The 25,992-nt window shown below is 43.3% G+C and overlaps 1 protein-coding gene across 1 annotated transcript in view; it reads right to left on the reverse strand.

The window, feature by feature from the left end:
- Positions 1-6,707: 6,707 nt before the first annotated feature.
- zzef1 (zinc finger, ZZ-type with EF hand domain 1) overlaps positions 6,708-25,992 on the reverse strand; it is a 34,716-nt gene continuing 15,431 nt past the window's right edge. Inside the window, exons 30-54 of the mRNA XM_014994708.2 lie at positions 24,897-25,061; positions 24,692-24,811; positions 24,411-24,572; positions 24,164-24,296; positions 23,931-24,069; positions 23,472-23,637; positions 23,126-23,388; positions 22,328-22,500; positions 22,069-22,240; positions 21,824-21,987; positions 20,787-21,067; positions 19,422-19,596; positions 19,197-19,329; positions 18,773-18,999; positions 18,386-18,694; positions 18,193-18,293; positions 17,512-17,647; positions 17,065-17,424; positions 16,843-16,986; positions 16,075-16,243; positions 15,875-15,973; positions 15,605-15,770; positions 14,989-15,139; positions 10,815-10,886; positions 6,708-9,045 (exon numbers count right to left, since the gene is read on the reverse strand). Of these exons, the coding sequence (XP_014850194.2) occupies positions 8,965-9,045; positions 10,815-10,886; positions 14,989-15,139; positions 15,605-15,770; positions 15,875-15,973; positions 16,075-16,243; positions 16,843-16,986; positions 17,065-17,424; positions 17,512-17,647; positions 18,193-18,293; positions 18,386-18,694; positions 18,773-18,999; positions 19,197-19,329; positions 19,422-19,596; positions 20,787-21,067; positions 21,824-21,987; positions 22,069-22,240; positions 22,328-22,500; positions 23,126-23,388; positions 23,472-23,637; positions 23,931-24,069; positions 24,164-24,296; positions 24,411-24,572; positions 24,692-24,811; positions 24,897-25,061 (4,261 nt within the window). The 3' untranslated portion in view covers positions 6,708-8,964. The remainder of the gene's footprint in view (positions 9,046-10,814; positions 10,887-14,988; positions 15,140-15,604; positions 15,771-15,874; positions 15,974-16,074; positions 16,244-16,842; positions 16,987-17,064; positions 17,425-17,511; positions 17,648-18,192; positions 18,294-18,385; positions 18,695-18,772; positions 19,000-19,196; positions 19,330-19,421; positions 19,597-20,786; positions 21,068-21,823; positions 21,988-22,068; positions 22,241-22,327; positions 22,501-23,125; positions 23,389-23,471; positions 23,638-23,930; positions 24,070-24,163; positions 24,297-24,410; positions 24,573-24,691; positions 24,812-24,896; positions 25,062-25,992) is intronic.

Consider the following 25,992-nt stretch of genomic DNA (forward strand, 5'->3'; position numbering starts at 1 on the left):
ACAGAAGAATGGATGGAGCTGGCAAATGAAGAAATGAAAGACAGCTGCGATGAGGAGTAGAGTGGCTGAAGGTGAGGTGAAAGAGACATGAACCTAATATACCAATAAACAGAGAGAAACAAAAGAAAGCAAAGAATCAAATACAAAGCACAATTAGAATAAATTAACTAACAAGGGAACATTAAAATGGCAAAATGTAAGGGAATAAACAATAAAATGATCAAATACAGCAACTCAAGAGCAGAACCTGAGAGAAGTCATCTTAAGTCCCTCCCATTGGAGCATTTGTATATACAAATTTTGGGACACCACACAAGAAAAAAAGTTCTCCCCAGATGATGAGTCAAGAACAAGCTGCAAGAACTCCCAAACCAGGGCAGCAAGAACAGAGTGACATTATTTTTGTTCTTTCTGCCCTGGTTGAGAAAACAAATTTTTCTCCTGCTGCAGAGTATGGGGTTAAATCCCAGAGGCTAAATGCTAACGGCAAAGAAAAAACGTTAAGCGTAATGGTAACAGGCAAGTTCATAAAGGTCAAGGAAGGGTCTTGGATCGCTCAAGTCGAAAGGCAAAGAGAAAATGGAAAATGGTGAATGTTAAAATTCAAGTGGCTAAAGGCCAAAAACTGCTTGCAAATTCTAAAAGCAAAGCACAGATAAGGAAAAGGGAGTAAAAACTAACCGGCAAATGTTAAAGGCAAAGGTGAAACTGCAAATGGCCAAAGGTAAGTGGCCATATTGTAGTTAATTTTCATTTTAACCCAGAAAGTGTAAGCTGTTGTTTTGTTAAATTATTTTGGATATTTCACATCTCTGTCAGATCCAGTGTTAAATAATCATCAGAATTTAAGAGTTTATTAATCTTTGAGAGCGTGTTCTTGCGTTTTCATGCCACTACCATTATATTACTTGAAAATGGTCTCAAAGCAACAATATTATCGTTTTATGGCAATAACTTCTGGGACTATGTGTCGTCCAGCAAAATTTGTTATTGCGACAGGCCTAGCAAGCTGCATGTTTGACAGAACACAGCTGTGGCAAAATCTCAGAAACTTGAAAGTTGTGTGCTAGAGTCACAAGAGGCAAAAGTACCAGAAATTGGCAAAAAAGTAGATCAAACTAGAAATGAAACAGGAAGTTGAGAAAATGTCACACACAAAAAAGAAATCAGTGAAAGTAAATATTTTTTCCTTTATTCAGGTTAGTATATCAAAAGTTGAGGAAATTGAAATGAAAATTTGAGAAGAGAAGTAGAAGAGGCGGCGCTGTCTTACCGGAGTGAATTCACCTGGCGTGGGCAGCCGCCTCTGCAGTGTGGAGAGACATAAATCCTGCATAAATACAGGATGTATGCAGCATTCAGCCATCTTTCCACACCTGAGAACCTCCTCCAGGAAACACGATGACAACACGCAGGCCTCCTGAGTCCCAGACGAGCAGTGAAGGGTGATACAGCCGGTGACAGTGTACCCCGAAGATAACCCTTGCTTTGTGTTGGCGGCGCAGGTAATCAGCCCTGAAATGTTTCCACCCTCGAAAGGAGGAAGCATTAATGCATACCGTCCAGTCTGAATGACATTTGTTTGAAAAACAGAGGACAAAGTCAGGGATGGTTCACTTCAGTTTCAAGAATTACAGATTTCATCTCCAGGAGTGTTTGTCTTTCAGTTGGAGTAAATCTCAAACCTCTGCAGGGTTATTAGGATTTAAGCATCAATTGTAAAATATAAAGGAATAATAGTCATTATGTATGACTATTTTCCAAGCTAAGAAAATCAAGAATTTCACCTTTAGGTCCTGTTGGTTTTAGAGACAGATTCTTCACAGATGTCAAAGAAAAAAACATGTTTACACCGCATAATGTAAATATGTTTTGTGTATACAAGTCTGACTGTGTATTTGTGGATTTCCTCATCTTGGCCACACTCTGAACTTCTTAGTGGTCTGTTCATTATTCTAATAGGAAAAGACACCAATAAAGTTCAAAGTAGTAAAATATTTATCAGAAAAGCTGGAAACTTCTGTATCAATAGTACAATTAGTCTCCACAATTATCTTAAAATTACAGTGTAACTTTTATAAACAATATTTTTTACATATTTGCTTAAACTGTTTATCTACTGTAATCAGTGGTCATGCTAACTAGCCTTAGCATTCATAGCAGGCTCTGCTGACTGGCATAAGCATAGCCGAGAGCAAGGGAGAGGCTGTGTGCTGCGTGTACACAAGCTTAAATAAATGTCATGTTAACCTTGTACCTGCATAACATGCCAGTTTCTTTACTAACAATCACAGATTCAAGAGTCCTTTACAAAGGTAATAAAAACTCTACCTGTTAGCAGCTTGACACATGTAGTGGACATTTTCACAGAGGTGTCTGCTATTGTTAAATGCCAGTTCCGTTTTGCGTACACGCATTGGGCAGTGTTATCTTTTCTATTGGGTTTAAAATAACCGCCATATTTATTGTCACTTTTTGTCTCCTTCTTGGCGGCACTTCTTTCGGTCCCTCGCCGTGTCCTTCCGTAGCTGCTAATGGCACTTAGCATTCCTCAACACTGCACAGCACAAATAACCACCGAATAACAGAACACCGGGACACAGTGCGCTAAGTAGTAAAACATAATTTAATACGGCCTTGAGACAGGTAATTTGCCTTTAAGGAATTTTACTAATCGATGTATCGTAATCATTCGATGAATCGTTACAGCACCACGCCGAACATGTTTTTAGCAACGGTTTTAGCATGGGCTTGTCTCTTGCTCATCGGCTCTGACCTAGAATCAGCAGCTCGGTCCATCCTCTGATGTTCTCAAGCTAATTTATCAGTTATTGGCCAGCTGGGAGCCAGGGTTGCGGATAAACACGGGGCGGGGCAGTCCATCTCCTCTCACGTCACATTACAGCCACCATCTCCCTTCAGTCGTACGCGGCTCTCACCCTAATGTCCGCGATTAGCCGACACGCTCTGCAGCGGGGCTGTCATGTTGAAAGCCGCCGCTATCTATTCCCGTCCGCTTTCTCCCGCTGCCACAGGTGGCTGTTCCAATAACAGCCAGCCGCTAACCCAGATAGAAGAGAGGCCAGAAACGAGATCAAAAACAGCAAGCTTCCCTCTCCCAGCGCAACCACTCAATAGGATGTGCTAAATACGGGGAGTGCGCCTTCGCTGCGTCTTATTCTCACAGGTTTCTTTTCTTTCTTTTTTTTTTTTTTTAAGCGCCCAATTATCCCCGCGCCTCAAGAGGGGTGACCTCAAAACGGCCTCGCGTCCCTGGAGGACGTGAAGAAGTAGGTCTCATTACCATTACGACGAGGTCAATGAGGGAGTTTCCTTCGGCGTGGGAGTGATTCCGTCAGCAGGGTTGCGGGTGTGGACGAGGTCAAAGGGGGGCAGCGGGATTCATCGAGAGGAGGTTGGGAACCGATCAGTCCCAGCACTTAAAAACACTCGGTTAATAATGCAAAAGAGCGACAGAGAGAGAGAGTGTGACCAGATTTGGTAAATATGGCAAAAAGAGAGACCGTTGAAGAGACTGAGTCCTTTAGAAGGAGTTCATATTTTTAATTTGACCTAAAACACAGCAGGACAAGTTAGCTAGAGAGGCGACACGGTAATCATCTGATTACGTCATTTAAGGGCGCTGAAGAGCAGCTTGAAGATACAATCTTATGCAGTCTTCATGGGAAAGTAATGTTACTTGCGTCAACCTCTTTTTGCTTGAGGGATGTGAGATGAATCAATAGAAACTGCAATGAAATTTAAAAATTTGAGTTTTAAGTTAAGTCATATATGAAGCATTTTCATAGCAACTCAAGGCAACAGTTGCTTGACTGTGCCATAAAATGTAACTTTGTGCCTGGAAAACACATAAGACTGCCTATGTATTTTCAAAGAGCCAGTGTTTTGGGATCATTGTCCCATTGGAGACATTAAATTGAGTTTAGGTTTCGACTCGAGTGCGAGCAGAGTTTATGTCTGCATTGTAGAAGTCCTCACATATTTGCATGCATCGTTCCAATGTCTACTCTCACTTGTCCATGTGGTGTCGTAGAGGGGCTGCTCCTTATTTCCTCGGTCATTCTCCGAGAGGCAACATACAGTGCCAGCAGAGCGACAAACAGAGCAACCACGGAGGCAACATTTATCTGGATAGCTGGGCGAAACTTTGGCGTTAAAAGGGAGAATGACCATCAGAGTATGACAGAGCTGCTGGACCGGGGCATTAAATTAAGTTTGTAAGGGGATATGACCATGACGCTTCATTATAATTTCATTTTTAAAATGATCAATATTGGTGTCCCTAATGAAATTCAAACCCCGGATACTTACTGACGGCCAGCTGTCTCGGATTCTGTCCCCCGTCTCCTCAGCAATCACCGGATACATTTTTTCATGGCTTGGGACAAAAAATCATATTTGAGGCCTTGCACATCATTTTGTGGCGCTAACAAATCTGGGTTCTCCGCTTTGAGTCGTTTCTTCCAACCCAACAAAGTTGGGAGAGATTGTACTGGCTGCTGCGACAGTGCAGCTTTCTGATTGAATTAAACTTCATACAATCACAACTCAAATGTAGATTGTATTATTGATGAAACAGCTGGTTTGATAAAATATTTCTGTTTTAACAAACCATATTTATTAAAAGTGTCAACATGTAGTGACGGTATGGTAAAAGTCAGATAATCTGTGTATAGATCGAGCTACTATTGCTGTCTGAAAAAATGCACTGCTCCTGGTTAAAAACAACCAATCAGAGCCAGGAGGAGGGTCTTAGCGCTGTCAATCATACTCATGTACACACTATTACATGTGTTAAAGGCAGAGAAACAACTTAAAACCATTTATCCACCATAATAGGTGACCATGCTTACTAGCCTTAGCATCCTTGGTGAACCAGTTGTAGAGAGGAAAGAGCAAGGGGAGGGTCTGAGCAGAACACAAGAATGATTGACAGCACTAAACCCCTCCTCCTGGCTCTGATTGGTTGTTTCTGAGTGGAGAATGCAGAGGAGCTCAATTTTCTTTAATAGATGATCTATCTTATATTAAGCTGTCCCAACATAATGATAATTTAAATATGTAAGAAAACACACACACACATATAAACATATATATATATATATATATATATATATATATATATATATATATATATAGTTGCATTCTGCAGGTTTAAAGCACAAGTCTTGATTTCATTCATTTCAATAAAATATTGGTCTGGACTCAGACTCAGAACCCAGACAGTAAAAAGAAAGACATAAATGAAGGAAAACAGGGAAAAAAATCATCTCCTTAAATGTAAACTTAATATCTCTAAGTATTTACACAGACACTGGTGTTACTGTAACTCAAATGACATTTTTCTGATTTTATCCAGATCCCAGCTTTACTAGGATTTCCACTTAGCCTAATGTGTACCCCTGACATATATATATATATATATATATATATATATATATATATATATATATATATATATATATACATATATATATATATATATATATACATATATATAAAGAAAGGAGAACAGTGGGGATTTGTACAAACCACTAAAAAGGCGTAGGAGCTAAATGGGAGGAGAGTGGAGCAGTAGGAGGAGAGCTGAGTCATGCCAGTGTGGAGGCTACAGCAGCACAGAGGGGCACTGAATCATCTGGAGCCTTATTGAGTATTTCCTCCATTTGATGTCATTATCGCCCCAGTGATCATCACTCTCATCATCAGGGCTGTCGGTGAGATTCCATATTACAGGCATGGGAGAGATAAGCAGAGCCAGGCGGGAGGATGGAGGCTGAGAGGGCCTTTGATAAAACCAGGCCCAGAGCGGGAAAAAAAAAGGCATACCAATGGATTATCAGGACAAAATAAATGATGGGAGATTAACTATTTGAGTTTGTGGAGACGGGCTGACAAACTGAAACCATTGCAAACTGAAACCATTGGAGATTTCTGTGACAAAACGAAGAGAGTTATTTTGGGAGGACATGAAAAACCTGAAGCAAAAAGGAATGGAGTCCCTTTAGTTTCCCCTCCATTAGCTGCGTTTCCGTAACAAATGTGCGGAAAACTATTCCACCAATGTAGAAAAAACAAACAAAAAAACCCATTGACTGTCAATGTTTCCATTAAATAAGAAATGCAATTAAAATCACACGTCAATAGGTTTTTCTGCGTGATAAATCGTGAAAAAATATGTGGTGCCACAATCCATCTACTTCCTGTCGTCTTCGTTGTCTTTTCCGTTACAGCAGCAACATCCGGTTGTTGATCACGAGTCTTGTGATGCAAAAACAGGGTTTCCATTGCAGTTTGGCAGAATATATATTAAGTTCAATGTAGATAAATGTAAAAAAACCAAAAACATCCAAAAACAAGGTCATTTCTAAGTCTGAAAACATTTTGGTGGAAATGTTCTCCCCCCCGCCCCCATCTACAACGGCCCCTATACAGTACACTGATTTCAATACAGCCGAAAAATCACATCGTAGCACAAAAAAAAACAAAAAACATTTTTATCAAAAAACATGATTTGTTTTGAAATCAGTGTTTCCATTAGGCCAATTTTAGTCTCATTGTTACAATCTGCATTATGATGTGGTCAATGGAAACGCAGCTGCTGTGTCCCTGTTGCGGTGTTTCGCCGTAATCAAAAATCAGAAATTCCCACCTGAGCCCCAAACACAAAAAGATGATAGAAAAGATCATTTTTACGTCATTTCTGTTTTTATTACAAATGGATCACGTTTCAACCCAAGCAGTTCGTTTGAAGTTTAACAACACCGTGCATACAAAATCGGATTCAAAGTGTCCATCTGTTTGTGTCGGATAAAGTTTTCCTCTCCCTCTCTCTCTCGTTTTTTTTTTTTTAAATGGGGTCATTATCAAAGTCCTTATTCTGTGCAACTGATATTCACAGGTATTTACATTCAAATTAGTTAGCCTTAAATCAAGCATCATTGCAAAACAAAGAAACCCAACAAAATAACTAAAAAGTTACAAAAACCTTCAATTAAACAATATATTTCTTATTTAAAATAGAATTAATAACATGAAATAAATCATGATTGCTTTACTTTGAACCATAGGCACGTCATAGATAGGTGAGGCGTCACGGAAGCCAAACGGAGGCCACGCGTTTCTTCTTCTCTCCTCGTTGCAGCTGATGTTTGTTTTGTGTAAACTAAACCACCGAGCCGTCCCGCGGCCCATGTCGGGGGGCACGGCAAAACAGGGGTGGGGGGGAGAACGAAACAAAAAAAAAACGAAGCGAATCTAGAAAGAAATGAAACCCAGTGATGTGTAAATGTTTCCACCGCCCCAGCGAATCACAGCGAAGCATCGCCAACTCCTCCGGTTGCTCTTTCTGAGATGTTTTATGGCTCAAAATGAGACGTTTCTTTGGCATAAAACTACGGATAGAAATGGTTTTAGTTGAGAAACAGAAGAGTAAATCTGTAAAATGCACAGGTTTTTCTTTCGGAGGTGACAAACGTGACTACATGTGCGTGGTGACGTTCATACAGTGGGGGGGTTAGTGTGAATGAAAGTGGGATTATACTTTTAACACGTAGCATGAGAAATCCGTATAAAGTCTCCACGTTGCTATAGTAACCTGTGTTAGGAATGGTCTAGTGCTGTACATACGGGATTTTACACACGTGCTGTTCCTCGCATTTGCCTCTTTAGCGTCAACAGCGAAGCTTCGCGATTCCGTTACGCTCGAAGAATCGCGGCCGTGAAAACAAACCCATAAAATAACAGTTAATCGGTTAAACTGTAAATTGATCACCGTTACTTTCAATGGCGATTGTGGAACGCTGCAGTGGGGTTTGACTAAAACCAATAGGAATCAACTTTAATAAAACAAAAACCAAAACAGAGTTCCATAAAGTCTGATGCACGCAGCGGATAAATGCAACGTTTCGGACGGTTTTAATAAATTACGGTTTCATCATTTAAAACGGCTTGTTAATGGCTGGAGGATCTGTCCATATACGTTGCAGAATTCACGCTTGTCTCAGGCTGAGTTTGCTCTAATCCCGATTGGAAGTGTCCCACATGAGTTCTTTTGGGTTTTTGCAGACAGAATAAAGATTTTACAAATGTCAACTCGTACTCGTTACTTTATCTCCGTTTACAGTTTGGACAACACAAGGAGGCACCCACCAACATTCGAAGAAGCGACTGAGAACTTCCTTAAAGGACAACTGATTATTTTTGACTGTTGCCACCCCTTGATGGCATGGCACCCTGGGTATGAGCCATATTGCATCTGTGGTTACAAACCAAACTGGTACTGTTCGATCATTTGTTCCTGCAAGTACAGTAACAAACAGAGGAGGTTGACGATGATGAAGGGTCGTCAGAAGAAGAGCGATGAATGTCAAAAATGGGGGAAATGAAGAAACGAGCGGATTAAGCGAGTGGGTCACTTCCTTCGCTCTGTGGTGACTAATGAGACTCCAACGTCCTGGACAGTATTTTTAGGATGCTCTACATGTCTGCTGAGAGATGCAAGTTGCCAAGGTGACCCATTTTCACCACGATCAACTTCGTAATCCAGAGTAGCTGCTGCTCTGAAAAAAAAAAAAGGCAGGGAAATAACAGAACATACTTCCCCTTGAAGGATGCTAATTTGGCACACTTCATGTCCTTTAGCAAAGCATCAAGTGGAGGAAAAAACAAAACCCCACACAAACTGTCCCACTATCTGTGAAAGCACATGCTGATATACTGAATTCTTCTAAGGCAAAAAGGATTGTGAAGAAGTGTGGAAAGTGCTCCCCTCCTCGGCTGATGTCAACGTGGTTCTTGGTGAGTACGGGAAGACACTCGACAGAGGAGGAGAAGGGGGCGAGGGGGACCTGCACTGGATGGTGAGGGACGGTTTCCTCCCACGACTTTCTGGTGAAACCAACCAGTGGGACGTTCTCCCACGTTTTTCTTCGGGGAAATCTCTCACGGGGCCATGTTGAGCAGCTTCGTGGATTTGTTGGGGTAGCTGATGGCCAGGCTGATGGCGGCGATGTTTTTCAGAGCCTGAACAGTTAAAAAAAAAAAAAACAGAAAAAAGAAAGCATCGATGAGTTTAACTCTGGACTGTCAGTGAACTTAAAGAAAGATAAATAAAACAGAATAGGTCAGGATAATTAAATATCAACTAAAAATCACGGGTTAGTGTTTCTCTCTGCAAAAACTTAAGCTGGTTCGTTCTTTTTTTGTTTTGATTTTTCAAACGAATGCAGTCATGTCAAAAAGAAAATTATACCCTCTTCGTTCTGGGGATGCAGTGAAAAGCATTTATTTGTTGCCAAGTTTTACTACTATGGAAATCTAGTAGAAAAATACACAGTTATTTGTTAACCAAATATGGAGCTAAAACAGGAAAGACGTGAGTGAAATGCAAAGTACATCTTGCTGCAGCCATGGGATTTAAGAGCAGGAGTTTTATCAACAAAAAATAGATACATTTAAAAAACCCTGTTTAGCAGTTGGCAAGTTAAAATATAAATGTTCATAACAGACCAATTTGGAAAACCACTGAACTAGTATAATTTGTTTGGAAAAGCTGATTCTCACAAAATAATGAAGCAGAACTTATTCAATTCAATTCAAAAATGTCTCTGTGGACGGTGAGGCTGTCTGCGAGAAGGATCTCTGACAGCAGTCAGTCTTGCAACAAATCTGAAGAGGCCTCTGACTGAAGAAGGGCCATTCTAAGAAAAATAAAAAATTAAATTGCAAGAATAAAGTCGTATGAGAATGAAGTTGAAATAATACGGCAATAAAGTTGGACTAACGAGAAAATAATTTGTAGGATTAGGAGAACAAAGTCGCAAAACTGACAGTATTCTCATATAACTACAACTTCATTCATTTCCTGTTGTCTTATCATGGTCATAATTCTCTGTCGAATTAGAGTCCAGAAGGCCACAGAAGTTAAGTCAGACTTGATTCTTGAGTTTGACGCGATTTTAGGTCTTTTTCAAAACAATCTGCCGACCAATCAAATGCAAGAAAAATGGACCGAAACACGAAGTCGGTGAAATTTGAACTCCAGTCAATTTCATGCAAACCGAACCCGCGTCTGGCGTGACAAGTCACCCACGGCTTTGTTTTCCACCCGACAGGTATTAGGTAACTGCTCAGCAGAACCACCCACAGTGGTGTTTTTTGTCCCTCCGCTCCTCTGGAGCGCCTTCAGGCCCCGCCTGCGCGTCGAAGGGGCCCTCGGTACGGAGGACGCCGTGGCTTGCTCTGCCGCAGATGCTAATGGACTGTAATTATAAAACGCATTAGCCGTGAGCGCGGCCCACACGCTTTGAAAAAAAAAATAAAAAAAACAAGAGGTAAGGGGTGCCGAGGGGATCCGCTTGGTGTCAACATCTCGCTGATTCACACGCAAACAGAGACTCCTGAAGCAAGCTGACTCACCGCGACTTGAATCGGGGAGACTGCGTGGTAGAAAGAGAGTTGCATACCCCTACAGGGAGCGGGGCGGCTACTGAGCGCTACCTTCATCCAGGCGCCGCCGCGCCGAACGACAGAGACCACGACGCGCGGCTCGGGAGGTTCCGCCAAGTGACGTTTGGATTTCAGGAAACAACCGGCGACAAAAAGTCGGGAAAGACTGAACAAATTTCTCTTTCAGAGAAAAATTGTATTTTTGCATTTTATTTCTCATCTTCCCTCCAAGTCTGTCAGGGCCAACCCGCACTGGCCCTCAGAAGGCCACGAGCTAACTATCTATCTACCCCATGCAGTAAAACAAGTTGTCTCCAATGATGTCACAGGAGATTAGTTCTTACCATAGCGGTGTGGCGGAGGAGCTGCTCGTCGGTCGTCATGGCGAGCAGATACTCCTGGAGGATTCCTTGTTTCTGGGAAATGAGAAGTTTGCCTTTCAAAATTTGAAGTAAAACAAGAAGAGAGCAACAAGAACAACCTTCATGCTTCTCGCCGACACAGTCAGAGGTGAGCATGGAGGGTAACTTCTGCTGCTCTTGAATCAAAATTAACAGTAGATTGCTGGAAAAGTTATTCAACGTTATAGAAAAAGGGGCTGCATCGTGGCAAAGCTATTATCACGATGAATGTTGCTGGACGATAAATTGCTCCAGTAATTATTGCGATGTACGATAATGTGAGGCAACTTTCAAGAAATGTACCAACAGTGGCATAATAATGCATGTTTGCCCTCTCAAAGACGGATAAACTCCAGTTTTGTGCAGAACACTGGAACTGTAAAATATCTTAAATGTCCAAAATAAAACACAACAAAAAACAATATAAAAAGGAAACCAACACAACTAAAACCATAAATAAGAAATATTAATCACCAGAACGGAAATTATTTATGTTATTTTAACTCATCGTGCTATTAATTGATTCATTGCTTATTGAAGCAGACAAAACAATTGGCACCATGGATTTTGGGGCCATGAAAATAAATGCATGCCACACTTTCCAGATGTTTTTTTTTTTGTTGTTGTAAAAATTTAAATAAATTACAGAAAACATGCATCATTGTTCTTCCGCGTGTACTTCTTTGCACTGGATTTCTCACATAAAATCTCCAATAACACATGCAAGACACTCCAAGGGCGGACACATTTCATGTTAGATAAACAAAGATAAGACTGCACTGGGGTGAAAAGTGGTCAAAATGGAGCTTTTACGGCTCTGGAGACGAACTCCAGAGCCCTGCTTCCCAATTCCTCTCGCAGCACGCCGAATGTTTATGCTGGGGGAAAACATTCTTGGACCGAATGTACAGTCAGCAGAGCGTGACACACTGTGTTTTGATTGCTAAATATAAAGCGCGCACTTCCTGGGGTGAGGAGGAGTGCACCGAATCTCAGGGGATCAGAACATTAAGTGCAGACAAAAGAGCTGGGATCAATGCTGGAGATGAGAGCAGCTCTGGATGTCTGAAGCCAGCTTTCTGCAGGCTCAGACCTAATACGGCCACGTTTGAATGAACAATAAGCTTCTCGCTATATGGTCGCACAGGATGTGGCAACCTGCTGCGCACCTGCATTTATTCATGTTTCATTTCGTTTCAACACATTTCTGTCGAATATTTTTACTTATTTTTTTTCTTCCCATATTTCCATATTGGTGGACAAACTGTTGGCTGGACTTTCTCTCTGTGGAGGGAAGTAAAAGTTGGTCCAGGTTTGCATGTTACAACAGCTAATGAAGGCTTTCACTGCCTCATTTCATTTTCAGAATGACTGGTATAAATAAATACATTAAAAAAACAACCCCTCTGAAATCAACATCAATTAAAAAAGGTAAGACAGACTGGAAAAATTTGCAGCAGAACCGTGACTCGCATCTAGAGAAGTGAATTCAACTTTTCTGAATAAACAGTACCTGCAGCTGTTATTTACTTCTGGCAAATCTTTTGTCTGAAGCTGTGATTAAGAAGTGGATGCGTCACGTTTGGGTTGTGGAAGCGCCGCATCTTTCTTGATGCAGCATGAAAGTCGCTGCGTTGAGTTTGACGCCTTCTTGTATCATTGCAGACGCAGGACCGCAATGTCCATGAAGGGCATTCTGTGTGAAGCACTGCTACTGCCCCCTGCTGTCCACCTGCTGCCATTCCCCCCTCTTTTTTTTTTTTTTTTTGGTAACAAGCTGCAACGTCGCTCGGCTGATGTAATTTTATAGACAGAACCGACACTTCGGGTCTCCCCGGCCAGACCCTGATGGTTTCAGAGAGGTGGTGTTTTTTCTGGGGCTGTCTGCTCCAGTTGCATCTACAGCGAGGGAAACTCCCGGCTAATGACGCACTTATAATCCCCTAGATGTAGTTAAATAATTCATGATGAGCGAAGAAGAAGAAAAAAAGAGAGAGATAGAGAGAATATCAATTAAAGTTTAGATAGCATCTCTTCTCTTCCAGAAGGCAGTGTGCACCGAGCCTGTGTGGCAGATGGCATGGCTGGGCTTTGGCCCGGAGCCACAGCCACAGCCAGAGCAGGTGGGCTGAGAGAAAAACATGGTCATCAAGTGGAGAGACAGATACAGAGGGGAAAAGAAGAAAAATGTCGACTAAATTCTGTTCTCTCCTCCTTTCTGCCATGTGCAGCTAAAAATATCTCCCCCCCCCCACGTTGAAAATAGGTGGGGTTTTCTTCAATGGACGGACCAGGAAAATTAGCCGTTAGCTTCTGGGCGGAGACTCCCTTAGCAAACCTACAGACAATGCTACAAAATATGTAAAGGAACTATGACTGGCTTAACCACATTCATTCATTATTCAGTAATTATGCCATTCGCTTAGCTTAAATGCAGCCTGGTAAATTTTTATTCCTGGGCTTATTTTAGGTTCTGTCAATTTTTCTGTTTTGCGTTTGCTACGCTAGCTGGAGAAGCAAAGATGTTTTAACTTATACTTTGCAATTATTGAAAAACAGAACAGATTTTGTGATAAAACAATATAATATAAAATAATTAGGATGAAAAAATTGATTCAATTTTATTTTTGCATTTTATTTCTCATCTTCCCTCCAAGTCTGTGAGGGCCAACCCACACTGGCCCTCAGAAGGCAATGAGCTAACTATCTATCTACCCCATGCAGTAAAACAAGTTGTCTGCAATGATGTCACAGAAATTACCCATCAGCCATCTTGGAAAACTAACAACAATGTAACTGTGGTTATAGATAGCAAATGTAGTTCAGATTGGGAGCTTTTAGTCTGCCAAACATTTCATACATCAATATGGAGAACTATTAGTGGGTGAGGGACACAACCGGTAGTATTAAAAAGGAAAATGTGAATGGATATGAGCAGACGATTGTTCCATTTTAAAGAATCCTGCATTGGTTTTGACTGAGTGGTAAATTCTTAAATGTTATACCATCTCTTTGACTTTGATTGCCATATATAAGAAAAAACTACAGAAACTTAATTTTGCGTAAAACCAATCAAATCTCCAGTGTGGCCCCGGCAGCAGAGGAGACAACATATTGCAGGTGGATGTGATCCTTGGAGATGGACCATGTTCCATGCAACTTCTATTGTAACTGACTCTTAGTCTGCTGGGGTTTTTTTTTTGCTGAAGGACAGAAGTCCACACTTGGCTCGGTGAAAAGCTGCCACTCAGCTGAGTGACGATTGTTGACTGATGTTCTAAAGTGCAGATGAGCCTCTCACTTAATCAAAATGCCATCTGCCTAAAGGCTGGATTAGAGAGCGTCTCCAGTCAGAAGTGTGATATCTCTCACACTACAGGTGTTCTTCTTTGTCTCTTTCAGAGAACAGAAATCATAGATGAAACATTTCCTGTAAAGCAGCTTACTTCTGGTGTAAGCTGCTTTACAGGAAATGTCAGGAATGACCTTAAAGAGCAATCCGGATCCCATACCCGTTAAAATGCTGGATTTTCAAAGAAATTGACCCAAATAGGCAAAAAAGCTAGCTGGGTAGCTAGCAAGAGTATATTAGCAGCAAACTGTCATTAGCCTTAGAAGAATGCAATGAAGATGTTTGCATGCTACTGACAGAAAAGTCCCACGAGAAAAAAAAATACATTAAACAGTTTTGCCACAACAAAATTTAAGACCTTAACATATTTAAGGGTATCTTACATTTTCAAACAAATTTAAGGCATTGTAAGATCTTCATTTAAGATACATGAATTTAAGACATTTTAGATGCGCGGACACCCTGACAGCAGATGGGCAGTTCCACCAGATGTTTGCTAATTGCTGCTGCTGCTAGTCTGAAGGAGCTGAGTAGGGGAGCTGCTGGGGAGGGATGCTGTGTGAGGCAGAGAAAAGGTGGAGAAGGTACTGCTTGGTGAGAGAAAGCATTTCCTCACCCATGAATGGTTGCCACAGGAGATTAGAGGAATCAAAGCAACACTCCAGGTATGTTTTTGATGAGGGAGTGACATTGTAACCTGATATTAAGCTCAGGAAAGTCAATTTCTCATAATACTGCCCCTTTAATCCAAGAACGTATACTCACAATGGCACGGGCCTCTGCGATGAAGAAGAGCTCGGTGAGAGCTCTGTGAAGAGGCAGCAGCACGGATATGCTGGTCGGATCCTGGCTCAAGTTGTTTTCCATGGACATAAAGAGCTGCCACAGAGGCCGCAGCAGCGTCAGCTCACAGGCTCTGGAGGACAGACACCAACAGACGCCACAGGCAGATTTATCCAAGTTAATACCACGGGTATCGTCACATTTATCGTCAATTCTTGCAACAGAAAGAAAGAGAGCATTAAACAGTGTAAAAGAATGACGATAACAATGGATGGTGATAAAACAGTCCAAGCTATCTGCACATAGAGAGTCTGTGCAAGCTCCAGCTTTTCATATTATGCGACCAGGTCACAGGTGAGTTTGCACTTATGCAAAAATTTTTTTAAACACATAGTTTAACTAATCTCTGTGGTGACAACAAGGACATTTATCAGGGGCTCTATGCAAAGCTCGTGTTCAGGTGAGCTGCGTCTACTGCTGGATAAGGCATTAGGATGAACTTTGCTCTAGATTTCGGCAACGTTTTAAAATATCTCATTCCTGAAAACTGAAATATGTCTAATGGGCTAATGTAGAGTAGAAGGAAGGCTGGACTTACGTCTCACTCCGACACTGCAGGAGACGGAGCAACAAGTGGACGGCTTTGAGCCGCTGGCTTCCAGTCTGTCGACAGGCCACGCCCACTTGCCACTCCCAGATGTCGGCCAGCGGCAGGTGGCTGAGCACTCGGACGTCAGCTAGCATTTGTTTGAGTATCTCAAAACCTGATGAGAGATGTGAAAAATAATAAAAATAAGATCAACGAGGCTAAAAGATGACTCCATCTGAAACGTTTTGAGGTTGACTGACGTCAGTCAGAGGAAGCTACCTGTCTGGAAGCGCCCCCTGTGGCCTCCCGTTACGGTGAACTTGTATCCCCACTCTGTGTTGCTCATGTCTGACATAAACTTGTAATATAAGGTATCGCCTGAAATGAAAACAAAAGGACTTGTCAGGGAAAGTCACGCATACAAACATTTGAGCTTAAAAACAAAACAAAAAATAGAAGCAAAAAGCAGCTGCTGTCACCAGGGATCTCAAAGTCGGACCACTTCTGCGGAGATCCGCTGAAGTTGTGGACGTCCTGGAGGAAGTCGCTGCTGCTGGACATGATGAGCTCGTCGCAGCCTTCCTCCGTGTAGCAGCGCGAGTCGAATTTTACCGACAGGTAGATGGCTCCAGGGATGTGAACCTTGTCCTGAAGAGTTCGAGTGATCATGACTTATTGAAGGTGATTAAAAATTAACATTTTCAAAAAGTTTTTTTTTGTCTTTTTTTGCCTTTAACCTGAGATGCATTTGCTTTTCTCTTTCTGCTCACTGCGAAAACACAAAATCTTACCAAGTATTTTTGTTTAGTTTCTGGTGCAAATATCTTAATAAACTAGAAATAAGACAAAACTAACTCACAAGTAACTTTTTAGTAGCTTGTTTTAAGTCGACAAATCCTTAATATTAATGAAAAACTACCAGTTATTTAAATAATCTGTCAGTGGAACAAGACATGTTTCCCAAGTTATAATTTAAAATGTCTTCTTGTACTGGCAGCTTATTTCACTTATAACTAGTACTTTTTAAAAATCAACAGTAAGGAATTATTGACTTAAAACAATTAAATAGTGCTGAAAAGTTACTTTGAAGTTATTTTTTTGTCTTGGTGTAATAAGATATTTGCACTAGAAACTAGAAAAACACTTTGTAAGGGTTTCTGTTTTTGCAGTGGCGTTAGCGACACAACATAGAATCTGTACGGTTTATACGTCCAGCTGAAGCTAATTTAAAAACAGTTTCCCCTAACCTCAAAGTTGGTGTTGTTGTCGTATGGGTGTTTGGACTCTCTGGCCTGCATGGCCATGCCCGGCTCCTCCATGAACTGGCAGGCCGTGAGCGACAGACTGGACAGCATGCTCTGGCTGCAGCCCTTCAGCACCCTCTGCAGAATCTGATCGGCAACAACAAATACGTAAAGTTTACGGTGCCCAAGCAGCAGCAGCAGCCGTGCCTGGAACTCGGCTGTCACCTTCTCCCAGAGCGGCCTCTCCTCCAGCTGCATCAGCATGTCCAGGATGTAGGCCATGTGCGAGGCGCCGCTCAGCTCCAGGGCCTCCTCACTCAGCGGCGCCTCGGCGGGCCAGTCGGCCAGCAGCAGGGCCAGGACGTGGCGGGCGTAGAGCGTGGCGATGGCCTGGTTGACCTTCACCAGGTACTGGCGGACCGCCCGGTTGCTGCGCACGTCCAGCTCCTTGTGGAGCAGCGCCGAGCTTTTGGAGCGCCTCTGTTTGGCGTAGCTGAGCTGCAGGTCGGTCTCCGAATTGGTTATGAGCTTCTGGGCCACCACGTTGATTTCCTCTGTTGCTTTTTCACAGTGACTGGGTTTAGACTGTGGGGAGACGCAGAGGAGCAAAGAGTAGAGCTATGATTGCTGAAAAAGAAAAGTGATTTAAAAAGGATTTTTCAGACAGCTTACCATGCAAGAAATCACGATCATGTCGGTGTCCACAGCTTTGGTGTTTCTCTCCTCGGAGCGAAGCCGCCTGGACGGCTGCCACTTCTGAGCAAGAGTCCTGATTGTCTCATCCGTTTTAATCTCCTCTCCATCGAACCTGAAAACACACTTTATTTAGGTGTGTCAGGGTAAAACGGGCTGAATTTACAGTTTTCATTTATTAATAAAAAAAGGAAACCATGCATCCTCTTTTTACTCTGCTTCACAATTGTGTTGACCTATTATTGGAGACCGCTCCAAAGCAGGAAGCAGATTACAGCGCAGGGCATTCTGGGTAAATGCATCCCAAAAACAACATGGGATAAATGGCTCTTTGTCTTTTACCAAAGACAAAAAAAAAAGAAATCCTACAACCAGTCAGATCTCACTCCACTCCATTTCCGTTCACATTTCTCAAAGAAGAAAGTTGCGCTCGGTTTCTTTTTCAGAGGTTTTGTGTCGTTTCCTTCAGTGGTTTCTGGCGCGGCGCCTCCACAGGCGAGAAAGGGGAACAGGTTTTTATCAGTTAGTTTGGATTGTTTGACACAGTGGAGTGTGAAAGCGAACTACAGCAGCTGAAAATGGAACAAATGTTGCAATTTTGGTCCAAAATCGCAGAGTCTACCGGACGGACGTTTAAGTTGATATCTTGATGATGCTGACCTCTTCTGCACCTCCAGGAAGAAGGAGTCGGTCCTCTTCATCTGCAGCTCATACATGGCACGCAGAATTGGCAGAGGAGCGTTTAAGGCATCGTGGGTGATCTACATAAACAACAAGAAAAAAAAAAACAACTATGCTTAGTATATTTGTAGATAATTTACTGCACGGCTTTCCAAGCGTTTTGCTAATCCACCTGGAAGCAAATCTTTGTCTCCTCGTCGAGCCCTTCCAAGGGGTCGGGCCTGTTGCCGTCGGCGTCGTCGGCGCCGCAGCTGGAGTGGTCCGAGTCGTGCTCCTTCTCCTGCTCCCTCTGGTCTCGCTCGGGGTCTTGGGCCATGGAGTGGATCTCCCTCTTGGAGGAGTACAGCATGATGGAGAGGATCTCCAGGTCCCGCAGCAGCCACAGCTTGCTGAAGCCCGTCCCCTTGCTGCACTTCCTGACCAGCAGCTGGGTCAGGCCGGACTGCTGGATGGCCTCGTGCGCGTGCTCCACGCCGTGCTTCTGCCCCAGCAGAGCAGAGTGCGTGAGAGGAAGGACACGCTCAGATAGACTTGTGTGTGGATTGTGATTGGCAGCTACCTTCAGCGTGTTGTAGAGTCCTTTAAGAGCCAGAGAGAGCACCCAGGAAGCCTCCACCGCATCAGGAAAACCATTGTCCTGGTTCGCCTGTAAAAGGTGGCTGATGATGGATGTGAAGTTGCTCAGGTAGCGACTCAGGAGAGTTTTCTGGCAGCTGTGACTCGCCGGCTGTGCTGGGAGGCTGGTTGTGGTGGAATCCTGAGACTGGATAAGCTGGTAATCCTTCACTGTGAAAGAAACTCGCAGATTACCGACATAAAACCAACAACGAAATATCGCATAGCCTGCAAGAATACGCGAGATTAAATGGTTCCGCCATGACAAAATTAAAGACCTGTGATTCATGTACTTAAAGCCGACTTTAAGACTTTTTGAGGATCTCCATGCTATCAGCAGTCGTCCCCCTCGTTTTAACCGGACTAACCTGTTTTCCTCTTGCGCGTCTTAACGTCGACCACAGCGGCATGGTTCTTCTCCGTGAAGTGCTTCAGCAGGATCATGTTGTGCTGTTCGTTGGCGTTGTCGATGAACACCGTCTGGGTTCCCACGCACAGCACCTGGAGAGACGCCGCCAGGAGTTACCCGACGCTAAGCTCGCTCAGGACGGGGGCGGGGGAGCGACGCGTTCGGGCGACGCGCGCTGGCTTACCTCGGGGAAGCCCACCAGCACCAGCAGGGTGAAGAGGTTGGTTCGTTTCAGAGTCTTGGGGAGCTGCTGGACGCAGTGGTCGGTGAAGGCGGCGATGACCGCGCTCCACTCGGGGCAGGTGTTCAGGGTGTGCAAAATGTCCGCCACGGTGCACGCCCAGTCCAGGCCGATGCGGCTGCAAACAGTTCAGATCAAAAGTGTCTCATCCATCCCAAAAGGAGGAAATGAAATGTGTGAATCTGTCACATTTTTTTCTGGTGAAGAACTCGTGTGGACTTGATGAATACTTGGCAAACTTTGGAGAACATCAGAACAAAAAAAAAAGCCTTTAGAGATCCAATCTGGTCCGAACACAACAAAGCAATATTTCACTTGTAATCACACTTTTTTTTTTCTTGATTAAAAGTTTAATAAGTTACGTCCCACCAGAGGCAAAACTATGTAAACTCCAACGCCTCCCTTTCGGCTGGAACAGCAGAGCTAATCAGAAAAACCAAACATCAATATTACAGAAAATGATTAACTTTTTATCAGTTCTTCCTCTGAAGACACTACGCAGATTTGTAGTGGTTCATGTGCCAGAACCAGTGAGTTAGCTTTTTGTTTTGGCTGTTAACTTGTCTTCAAGCACAGAGAAGCAGCATTCAGCTTCTCCGCACCGCAAACCTGGAACAAACTTCCAGAAAACTGCAAAACACCTGAAACACTGGGTTCCTTTAAATGGAGGATAAAAACCCACCGGTTTAGAGCTGCATTTAAACCACAATAAACGAAACATTGCCCAACATATATTATACAAACGTATTGATGATGGCACTCAAAATGAAACGTTTGCTACTGGTTTCTCCAAGTCATTTTTATGACTTTTTATTTTTGTGTTTTTATGATGTAAAGTGCTAGTTGCTGAAATTTTGCTACGCAGATAAACTTGATTCATTCTAAATCCTATAAAAAGGAGTTCATTCAAACCTACAGCTGCAAATGTTGCCAGGTGTACAATCACACTCAATAAATCAGAGAATGCAGTCCAAAGAGGCTTGTTTGTCACATTAAAAGTATTTTTATGAACCTGCAAGCAGGAATTACACCGAGTCCAGAATTTTGTATTGAATATATATATATTTTAAATTCATCTGATGTAATATTCTAATCCTGAACATGGTTTTATCAGCTGTAAGCAGAAAAGTAATCGCAAGTAACAGAAATAAAGACATTTTCTGATTAATGTTTTTATGCACTGTCAAGCCGCTTCAACTGTTCTGGAGACACGATAATCCAGTGTGTGTGTGTGTGTGTGTGTGTGTGTGTGTGTGTGTGTGTGTGTGTGTGTGTGTGTGTGTGTGTGTGTGTTGTGCCGTTATTTACCTGTCTAAGCAGACGGCTCCGAGGCTGAACAGCAGCTGGGTGGTCTTCCAGCCCTGAGTGTCTGAGCAGGCGGCGTCCCCTTGCATCAGTAGCTCGTATTTGTCCGCCAGCGCCTCGGTGACGGCGGCGTCGGCTTCTGCCGGAGTGATGCGAAGCAGCAGCTGACCCAGGAGCCCGAGGGAGAGGTGGTAGGTCTCGTTCAGAGAGCCGGCGTTGGAGATGACGGCTCTGAAAAGACGAGGCAGGATGGAGCTCAGGCTGGACAGGCTGAGGGTGCTGCCCTGTGGACAGAGGAGACGGAAACGTCACCAGGGTTCGGCTCGCTTTGTCGGCAGTCAAATTCGAGCACTTTTCAAGCGTTTTCGAAGACAAGTTTTCACACTTTTCCCAGCAACACATGTTGGAGATAAAAGCAACACAAACGAACTATTCACTGTTGCATTATATCACTTATTATTACTGTTATTAATATAGAGTGAAAGTATTTTACAGCAGGGATGAGGTAAATTACAATGTAACAAAATTTGATGTCTTGAAATTTCTCTCACACACAAGTTACAAAAAAAATCTCTAAAAAAAATTATTTTTCCCAATATTTTTCCCCATGATGAAATAATTTTCATAATAGTAACTAAGCTAAAACATGAGAAGTTTGGTCCGATTTCACTTAAGATCCAAAGTTAAATTGGAAATATGATTCATCATGCAGAAACCAATCACTTAGTGAACCTTTTAAGCATTTTCAAGGATTTCAAGCACTTGTACAAACTCTGCATTATGTTTTTTTAATTGAAAAATGCAGATAATTAAGAAATAATACAAATAGTGCACAAACTGGAATTCTCACTGCTTCAGAAATCAAGGTGAGTTTAACAGGATTCATTTATATAAACTTTTAAAAGGGCTAATCCTAGAAATAAGACCCTGCTGTCACTTTAAACAGCAAGAGGAAAAGGTTAAATCCATTGGAGCGACTATTTTTTTTCCAGAGCAACCCCTACCCACCCAAAAACCAAAAAACAATTAGCTCCACATACTGGTTTAGCTGATGGGAGCATCGCCGCCAGCAGTCCTAGGATCCTCTCTCTGGAGCACTCGGAGAACACGTGCTCCTGCAGCGGGACCTGCGGCACCCTCTCGTCCGTCTCCTTGACGACGTCAGACGCCGGGGAGTTGAGAGCTCCTGGTCCTGATTCTGAAGCTGAAACGTTGTTAAAAAAAGACGAGTTTCTTAGAGCCACTAATAAACTGTGAGGTGATTGTGAGGGATCTAAGCACCTACGTCGAACTACAGGAGAAAGCGGATCCTCGCTGGAGACGGAGGGAGTCTGGCTGAGGCTCCCCGAGTCCAGGGTGTCCTGAGCAACCAGCTTCTTTTTGTCTCCCTCTGCAGAGCTCCGGGGTATGGATAAGTCAGGAGGAGGACTTGGCTCCCCTGCCTTCTTGTCTTTAAGCTGAGGGGGAAAGCGATCGATACGATTTAAAACCCGGCGAGTTCTGTTTGCCTCCGCGCGGCCGCGCGCCGTCAGGCTGCTGCCGACCTCGTTCTTGGGAGACAGCGGAGAGCAGATGGCGGCCGTGCTGCCTGGGAGCGACGAGGTGTCCGTGGCCGAGCTGAGCTCCTGGGAGGTCTGAGGCGACGCCGGGCCCAGCTCGCTCTCGGACGCCGACTCGTTGGAGGAGAGCAGAGCGAGCAGGTTGGAGGAGCGGAGGCCTGAGTGCAGCACAGAGAGGTGGAGATGTGTTACAGAGCAAAACCCTGAAACGTGTTTGGGGGTTTTTGGAAACCCGTTAATAGATTCTTTCTCTCCCTTTTCTTCCTGTCTGTCTTCTCCGTCCTCATTTCTTTCCACCTATTTCCCACATACTTCTTTCTGCATTTTTCCCCTTCCTTTTATTCCTTCAGTTTCCTTCCTTCATTTTCTCTCCCTGCTTTAAAGTACTCTTTTCTTTCCTACCTTTACATCCCTCTTTTCCTTCTTTCCAATACATTTTTCAGCCCTCAGCTTCATTCCTTCTTTTACTCTCCTGTTTTTTGCTCTTTTCTCTCTCGTTTATTTTCCTTCCTAGCTCTGCCTCCGACTTTCCTCTTTTTCCTGCTATGCATTTTACTTCCCTTCACTCTTTCCTCTCTGTTGCTTTTCTTTCATTTGTTAATTTCAGTCCTATTTTCTTTCTTTCCTTCCCTCCACATGTTTTTCTTTTATGTTCCTGTCCCAATATCACCAGAAAACGATGTAACCTATTGCTGGGGTAACAGTAAAGACGGGTGTTTTCTCCAACCTGGCCACTAGATGGCCCTAAACTGTACAAAAATGAGAAAAATAAAATAGACCTACCCTTGCCAGTCTGGCCTTTGAGCAAACAGTCGGTGATAAGCTGGGAGCAGTGCGCCTGCAGGTCTGAAGCCAGCTCCAGGGTTTTGCCGTCTAAACACTCTCCCTCTGTTTGCTTCTCACTGCTCAGCTCGGAGGAGTACAGGGCCAACGCAGCGAACAGGAGCCACGAGTAGTTGTGGATGTAGGGCTGGATGAGGCGGTGACGGTCACTGATTCGTATGGTCACCATGGGGTACACAGTGATGCGATGGGTGGGTAAATGGCTAAAAAATAAAATAAAATAAGAAGCAACAGTTAGCCACAAAATCCTGTGTGTTTTTCAAAGCAGGGCGATAAAACAGTCTACCTGTCAGGATACTTCTTGGCGTTGTAGCAACCAAAGCACAAGTCAAAGTCCTCGCAGACGTTGCAGTTGATCCTGCTGCCAACGATGAGGCCCTGACAGTGATCGCAGGCGTACTCCATGTTCACCATCTCGTGATCGTCCTCGTGACCTTCGGGTTTGGCTCCGCCTGAACACAAACAAAGAACCTCCGTTTGACCCGATCAATGGCTTTCTGGCTGTGTGTTGTTGTTGGAGGGTGTCTGCAGGTATCAACAGCTAAAATGTTAAGACTTTTTAAGGTCTGTATCACACACACACACACACGCGCGACACAAATGAACAAAAGAAATTTCCATGTACAGTAGTAGTGGACAGAACGGATGTGGCATCCTACAAAATGTTGCATCTCAGCAACACTTGGGGGGCTGATTTTTGTGATGTAGATCATTTTGATAAATTGCCAATGTGTGATGCGCTCACTCAGGAAGCAGGTCTTGCATAGGTCCATGTCCATGCACTGCAGACATCGGTAGCGGTGCCATGGAGCCATCCTCTCACAGCCGTCGCAGGAAATCACCACATTCAGCAGGTCACAGTAGCGGGCAATAAACATGTGCATCTGAAGGAAAAACGCATTTAGACACGTATTTATCACAAACGGGCACAAATCAGGTAAGACCGCCCTGTTCCTAACCAGAACTTCTTTAGAATACCTTCCTCCTGTCCTCCACGGACTCCTCTTCGTCGATTTTGTCGTACCACTTTTCAAACATGCCGTCCATGCACTCGTCCATCCATTCCTGGTTCTTCTTGTAGTCAGCGATTTCGTCCTCCTCCGTCCACTGACTGAGTTTGAAGCAACGGGAAGCGAACCTTTTAGATTTCATCCCGCAATGTGTCTAAAACGGCGCTCAGTGAGACGCCAAGCGTTAGACAGTTTGCGTGTTACGTGTCGCTTACCTGATGGCGATGTCGTGAACGCTGATGTTCTCTTGCGACATCGTGAGCAGGAGTACTGGGAGCTTTATGCTCTGGAAGAGAGGAAGGTCCTGCACCTCCCAGTTCATGTCCAGGAGGTGCAAAAAGCAGCTCTGCACACACGACAGGGCCGGGAGCAGAGCTCTGGAGAGCAGAGATCAGGATCAGCTGACTGCACACTAAACGCACTCTGACACCGATTGCTGCTGACGGCATGTATTCATCTGCTCTGAGTAAAAACAGGAATATAAGAAACGTCTTACTTCTCGTTGAGACTGCTGAAGCCCTGAACCGCCTCCACCAGCATGAGGACCAGCTGATGGTAAGAACGCCTGACCTCCTCCCCAAGTTTCTGCCCGCTGTCTGACAACTGGGAGAAATAACTGAGAAGCACAAACAAAAACGATTGACGGTTATTTGTCGAACGTGCGGCACGTTCGCGTATTCCTGGACTGCTGGTCGATATACCTGGTGAAGTCTTTCTGGCAGGCCAGCAGCTCCTGCAGGAACAGGATGCAGTGCGGCTGGAAGAGGTGCGGCTGTCCCAGGGAACGTAAACACTGCTGAATCATCTCCAGCACCTTGCACACACTCAGAGCCTGGGCCTTGTTCAGGGCCAGGGTTTGCAAGATGCTGCCGAGAGAGGAAGCGACAATTCAGACAATGTTACAGTTAACTTCCAGCGGAAAACTGGTTCACAGAAAAACAGGCTGCAACTAATAAAATAATCGATTACCTTACGATTGCTCTGATTGGATTGTAAATTCTGAGCATTTTTCCATTTAACCTCTTAAGCGTTTTATTTTTGACAATTCCATCTATTTAATACGTATTAGAAATGCATTCAAAGGTGCAAATAATCTGATAATACATTTTTTAAACTAAAAAAATATATTTTATTTTCTAAAATGTAATAACATAACTTTAATTTAGTGTGCGCTTGATCACCTGCAGGAAAAAACAAACAACTTCTAACACCAACACGTGAAAAGCTCAGCCCTTTCTGCTTGACTAAACATGGACACAGTTCAGGGCTAAAATACTGACGATCTTATAGAATTAACAGATGAATAGGTGGAGAGCAAAAGGTGCTTAATAAGAGATTTTTTAAAATTTTTTTTTTTTTTACAGAATTTGAACTAGCTACTTAAGGAATTCTGGGAAGTACATGTTTACAAAGAAAGTTTTTTTCTTCTTCTTTAATGCAAAATGTTTATATGTTTGTGCAGTTCTGGCTTAATTACTTCTCTGAGCGTGTTTTTTTTTGTTTTTTTCAACAAATCACATTTTTGAGTCTGTAAGCTCCAGTAAACGATTAATTGATTACTAAATTAGTTTACGATTATCGACTAATCGTTTCAGACCCACTAACAAATATACAGTGACGATAAACTCGTAGTCCTGCTTCACTTCTTAGAGGCTGCTTGTTACCGACCAACTTTCGAGATGGGGGCACAAAAGTAGTGGCTCAACTTTAACCTCCCTAACTGGTATAGGAACGTTTAGCAACAAATACATACAAGTAATGGAATGGAATAATTTCAGCTTCAGTAGTTACTAATCT

The sequence above is a fragment of the Poecilia mexicana genome, unplaced genomic scaffold, assembly GCF_051168715.1.
Source record: "Poecilia mexicana isolate PSO_F unplaced genomic scaffold, ASM5116871v1 scaffold_14, whole genome shotgun sequence".
In the NCBI taxonomy this organism is placed as follows: Eukaryota; Metazoa; Chordata; class Actinopteri; order Cyprinodontiformes; family Poeciliidae; genus Poecilia; species Poecilia mexicana.